Source organism: Hoplias malabaricus, unplaced genomic scaffold (genome assembly GCF_029633855.1).
Source record: "Hoplias malabaricus isolate fHopMal1 unplaced genomic scaffold, fHopMal1.hap1 scaffold_116, whole genome shotgun sequence".
Classification (NCBI taxonomy): Eukaryota; Metazoa; Chordata; class Actinopteri; order Characiformes; family Erythrinidae; genus Hoplias; species Hoplias malabaricus.
In genome coordinates this window covers 81,503-87,405 of record NW_027101142.1, presented here as the reverse complement: position 1 = coordinate 87,405, position 5,903 = coordinate 81,503, and the positions used below count along the sequence as shown (strand labels likewise).

General features: G+C 44.9%; 1 protein-coding gene across 1 annotated transcript; it reads left to right on the top strand.

Annotated features, from left to right (window-relative positions):
* The first annotated feature begins 905 nt into the window (after positions 1-905).
* Positions 906-2,982, top strand: LOC136684795 (uncharacterized). Its single transcript, XM_066659255.1, has 2 exons — positions 906-1,695; positions 2,723-2,982. Exons 1-2 carry the CDS (start codon positions 906-908, stop codon positions 2,980-2,982), a joined length of 1,050 nt encoding a protein of 349 aa, XP_066515352.1.
* Positions 2,983-5,903: the final 2,921 nt, after the last annotated feature.

Sequence of the window (5,903 nt, the reverse complement as noted above, 5' to 3'; positions counted from 1 at the left end):
AAAAAGAGAGTTACGCAGCCAAGGAAAATACACACATTCCCCCAGTCAACACAGTCACCATGGGAGACACACTGTCATAAAACACACACACACACGTGTGACAAGTGCATGCAACAGTTTGCAGCATCTGCTTCCTGGAGTGTGTGTGTATAACCATATGCCGCGCGTGTGTGTGTGTGTGTGTGTGTGTGTGTGTGTGTGTTACAGCCTCAGGCTCTTCACCTCCCACTGTTAACATCTGCTGGTGTAAACGCTGCTGTAGCTCTGATCCGCGCTCGGTGCTAATCGACTGCGTCTGCCAGCGTTTATCACCCGAAGGGTCTGAGCTGTCACCGCTGCTCGGCTCTGATCTAATCCGATCTGATCTAATCTGATCTCCTGAGAGATGATCATTAATAAAACAGCAGCAGAAACACAGCATCTCCACCCCGACCACTTCTCAGGAGACGACACACACTCTGAGCTTCCACAAAGAGCTAAAGGAGGAACAGTGGGGTTCGTTCCTGACACTTTGTTTGTTTCTGAAATGTTGAGACGCTGTAAACCGTGTTAACTGTAGAACGGTTCAGGACACTACCCCCCGCCCCAACCCCCGGTGTCCACACACTCTCTCTGTGATCTCTGCGCACTGTGGGTCTACAGTTCACACGCTGTGACCGTGCTCTGCTTCGAGTTGCGAGATGAACTCCTCACAATGTCCAGCTCAGGATGTGTCCACGCTGTTGTGGCTGTGTATTAAAGTAGACTTTTAACCATTTGCTCTGGTTGTTCATCTAATTTTAGAAATGATTAAGTTTAGAGGACAATCACACATTTCTAAATGATCCACACATTCACAGTCACAGAAAGTGTCAGGGTCGACCTCCTGCAGCCTGGTCTCACTGTGGATGAGTTGTCGTTTATAAATGTGCACCTCAGACACTTTAAACCTGCTGACCATCACAATCACCATCACCATCACCACCACCATCACCATCACCAGCACCATCACCATCACCACCACCATCACCATCACCAGCACCATCACAATCACCATGAGCATCACCATCACCACCACCATCACAATCACCATCAGCATCACCATCACCAACACCATCACCAGCACCATCACAATCACCATCAGCATCACCATCAGCATCACCATCACCATCACCATCACCATCACCATCACAATCACCATGAGCATCACCATCACCACCACCATCACAATCACCATCACCATCACCAGCACCAGCACCATCACCATCACCATCACCAGCACCATCACCATCACCATCACCAGCACCATCACAATCACCATGAGCATCACCATCACCACCACCATCACAATCACCATCAGCATCACCATCACCAACACCATCACCAGCACCATCACAATCACCATCAGCATCACCATCAGCATCACCATCACCATCACCATCACAATAACCATCAGCATCACCATCAGCATCACCAGCACCAGCACCATCACCATCACCATCACAATAACCATCAGCATCACCATCACCAGCACCAGCACCATCACCATCACCATCAGCATCACCAGCACCAGCACCATCACCATCACCAGCACCATCACCAGCACCATCACCATCACCAGCACCATCACCATCACCATCACCATCACCAGCACCATCACCATAACCAGCACCATCACCATCACCAGCACCATCACCATCACCAGCACCAGCACCAGCACCATCACCATCACCATCACATCACCAGCACCATCACCATCACCAGCACCAGCACCAGCACCAGCACCATCACCATCACATCACCATCACCAGCACCATCACCATCAACAGCACCAGCACCATCACATCACCATCACCAGCACCATCACCATCACCAGCACCATCACCATCACCATCACCATCACATCACCAGCACCATCACCATCACCAGCACCAGCACCAGCACCATCACCATCACCATCACCATCACATCACCATCACCAGCACCATCACCATCAACAGCACCAGCACCATCACCATCACCATCACCAGCACCATCACCAGCACCATCACCATCACCAGCCCCATCAATCTAACCCTAACACTAATCCCCACCATAGCCATAAAGCTAAAATAATCATTAAATAATGACATTAAAAATCCCGTATGACTTTAGCTCAAACTGAAATTCATTAAAACAAAAATGATCAAATATGAGAGTAAACAGTGGAACTGCAAAAAAAAAACATGATTTAAAAAAAGAGGAAAAAAACTAAAATTATTATAATATATTACATATCTTAAATTATTATAAAACAAATAGATATATGAAACAGGAAAAATAAAAAACGTATAATTTCCCAGAGATAAATCACCTAACACTAACTCTAACTCTAATCCTAATCCTAATCTCAACCCTGAACCTAATGTTAATTCTAACCCCAACCTTTCCTCAAACCCTAGGCTCCAAAATACCAAGGCAGTTACAGTAATCTTCTCACGCTCGCAGGTTACAGCTCTGTTTCTGTGATTCTTCTTCAGCTGCAGTCAGTCTGTGTGTTTTAATGAAACAGTGCCCCCCAGTGGACCAGATCTCACCTGTATTCTTTGTAAAATCACCACCAATCATAACTTATCTGTGTGTAAGTGTATTTCAGCCAATGCTCTGAGACTGTGATGTTATAAATGTATATGTGAACTCATCAATAAAGCAGTTTCAGTTTCAGTTTGTTTACAGATAGCTCTTCTTCACCTCCGTGGGTCAGGTTCTGTTCTGGTTCAGGAAGCTAACTGTGAACCGTTCTGCACTTTTCCACCAACAAAAACAGGTTCCGGAACCGAAAAGTTTATTCGCAGCCGGAACCAAAGAACAGTAGGTTTTTCAGCACAAACCGTGAGGACGTCTGTGGGCGTGGCTAGTTACAGGAGCAAGGAGCGATGGCGGCACCCAGGAGGAGCGCACTGTGTAGTCTCCTACGTCTCAGCGCCAAAAGATGATCGCCATCCAAAAAGCAAACGTCTGTAACAACAGCACAAACACTCGCAGGTCGTCTACATGCGCCGCCACCTTCTCTCTTCTGTTTACTGCCTCTGTGCAGCGCCCCCTGCTGGTGACGTGTTCTGTGACGTATCCTCGCTTTCCACTAAAGCTGGTGTAAATGCAGGTGGGTCTCTGAAAAGCACCAAGGTTCTTATAAAACCGAATAGAACCAGTTAAAGAACCAGAGATCTTTTAGTGGAAACAGGCTAAAAGAGTCCCAGAGTGTTATTAAAGGCCTCTTTCAGGGGTCGTGTCGCTTCATAAACTCTGCCCTTCACTAAAGTGATGCCATATTGTTTTTTTTTTTTCCCACAGAAATGATCAATAAAAGAGAGAATAAATTAATATTCAGAACATTTTGAAACTTTTGAAGTCTGAGATCAAACAGAGGAGAAAATCCTTTCAGGCGAGATGATCCTGAGATGAGACGAGACGAGATGAGACGAGACGAGAGATGAGAGAAAAGGAACAATAGCAGCTGGACGTCTGTGACCCAGAATCACAGCAGAGGCATTTCAAGCCTCTGTCCCAACACACACACACACACACACACAATCACACACACACACCCGTCCCAAAAAGAGAGAAAAACACACCCCAATCCACAGCAAAATCAATAAAAGTGATCTCGGAGTCCATGCGCCATTTGTCAGCTCCATCTTGCGGCGTGGGCCCTAAGTACACAGACGGCGTTACTGTACAATGGAGCAGCCGCGCGAGAGTAATTTCTCCGGCTAATCTCAGCACTCTTGCATTGATTTTTTTTCCTTCTGACTTTTTAGCCTCTAGTCATTACGAGTGCACAGAAAAGAGGAGAAAACTTACTTAATCATACGCTGTGTTAATGTACGGGTCACAATGAGGCCCATTCTCCTGCCCTCTGGTAATTTCACGTCTTTCTTTAGCTTTTGCTCTGAAAATCTCTTTATAGGTCACTTCTGAAGACAGGGGGAGGTCAGCCGCTCTCTTTCTGATGGAATACGTCTCTGAGCTTTTGGTTCGAAAAAAAAATGTTTACATGTTCTCTCTCTCTCTCTCTCTCTCTCTCTCTCTCCCTCTTTCTCTCTCTCTCTCTCTGTACCGTGTGCTACTTAATGTCACTTTTATTTTCTATACGACTCCCAACAAACACACTGAGGACGTTAGTTAATGCACTTCCCACGACTGGACGGACTCTGAATAACATTATAGCATTTATTCATCCATTCATTCCTTCATGTGCTCATTCATTCCCCTTCCGTAAGAGCTTCATCTCGACCAGGGGCTCTGTGACATCACAACATCAAAGCTGCTGTCGCCGGTTTTAATGCGTGGTGTGTTTGGAGAATAGTAACAACTCACTTCCTGTTAGACTTTAAGGGTAAAATTGTGATTCATTTCGAAATTACGAAATATTTATGAAAATCAATGTTATAATACAATAGTTAAAGAGTAATTATACATTAGTTAATATGTTATTGTATAAAACAAGTTATTATCCATTGTTAAATGGTTATTTAACAATTAACATTTATTATTTATTTGTTAATAAATAATTACACATTTGTAATGAGATATTTCAATAATATTGTCATAATAACCTTTGGTTAATGTGTTATTATGTATTAGTTAATGAGTTATTATACATTAATAAGCTGTTTAAAATGAGTTAGTGTAGTTACAAATGAAGCCTTGTGTTTTAGCAGAGCACAGTGTCGGGAATTTGGTATCCACACTGTGTTACAACGTATTCTGTTATAAAGTGTTTATAGAGTGTTATAGACTCCAGTTCTTACAGAATATGAAATCTGCCGTCATCTGGCGTCGTCGCAGCGAATAAAAACCTGACGTTCAGCGTCTTAAACGAATCAAAACTCTTCAGATGTCGAGAGATAAACACAAACACAAACATAACCCCGAGAAGGACGGATGACACTCGTCCGCACAATGTCCCCGAGTGTGGACACGGGTCTAAACCCATTAGAGGACAGGGATTTACACTCCTCCGGCACAAACCCAGAGAGGCATCGCTGCTATCTTATTAAATAATCCCACTCCTGTATGCAGCATTGCTTTTGAATGTGTGTGTGTGTGTACGTGTGTGTGTGTGTGTGTGTATGTGACTGTTTGTGCTGTTTGCCAAACCTATCATTTACACCCCTGAGCGCTCGGAGGGCGAGAAAAATAATAAGAAGCGAAAGAAGAGGAAGAAAAGAGAGACCTCCTCTTATGGCATGTGTGTCACCCCGGCTCTGGGAGAGGCTTTAGCCCCGTCGAGCTTATCTACAGCAGTCGAATGTATTTCTTATCGGAGAGAGAGGGAGAGAGAGGGAGAGAGAGAGAGAGAAAGAGAGAGAGTGAGAGAGAGAGAGAGGAGAAATGTGACAATGCTGCCGTTATCAAATTTCCTCAGCCCAGTCGCCGTGTCATTCATTCATTCCTCGCCGCTTTGATTGATGGATGGGGGGCCTTTTTGCCCACAAATAAAAAAAGGGGGGAAGAAAAAGATAAACCAACCTGGATCAACAGCTTTGCACTTCTCTCTCCCTCTCTCTCTCTCTCCCTCTCTCTCTCTCTCTCTCATCGCACAACATTCCTGCGAGTGACAAAAGCGGGATTACGGATGCATTAGCTTTCCATCGACCATGGGCCTGCTGGCCTTGTCAATACTTTGCACATAATAACCTGAAGCTACGATAAGGAGACAAAAGGAGAAGTGGTGGAGACGGGGAGGGGGAGGGCTGGAGATAGATAGGAGAAGCTGAAAAGCAAGAGGCGAAAAGCAAAAATAAATCAATGGGGGGAAAGTTTTTTCCCTTTTTTTTTCTCAAAGATACACACACACACACACACACACACACACACACACACACACACTTGCTGTCAAACCCAAGGAGGAATTGGACACTGATGCGGTCGGATAATGG

Excerpts from the sequence above, each read along its gene's own strand:
- LOC136684795 (XM_066659255.1), top strand. The coding sequence starts at position 906 with ATGTGCACCTCAGACACTTTAAACCTGCTGACCATCACAATCACCATC. Across the intron at positions 1,696-2,722 it reads CATCACCAGCACCAGCACCA|GTTCTGTTCTGGTTCAGGAA; the intron begins GCACCATCACCA and ends TCCGTGGGTCAG.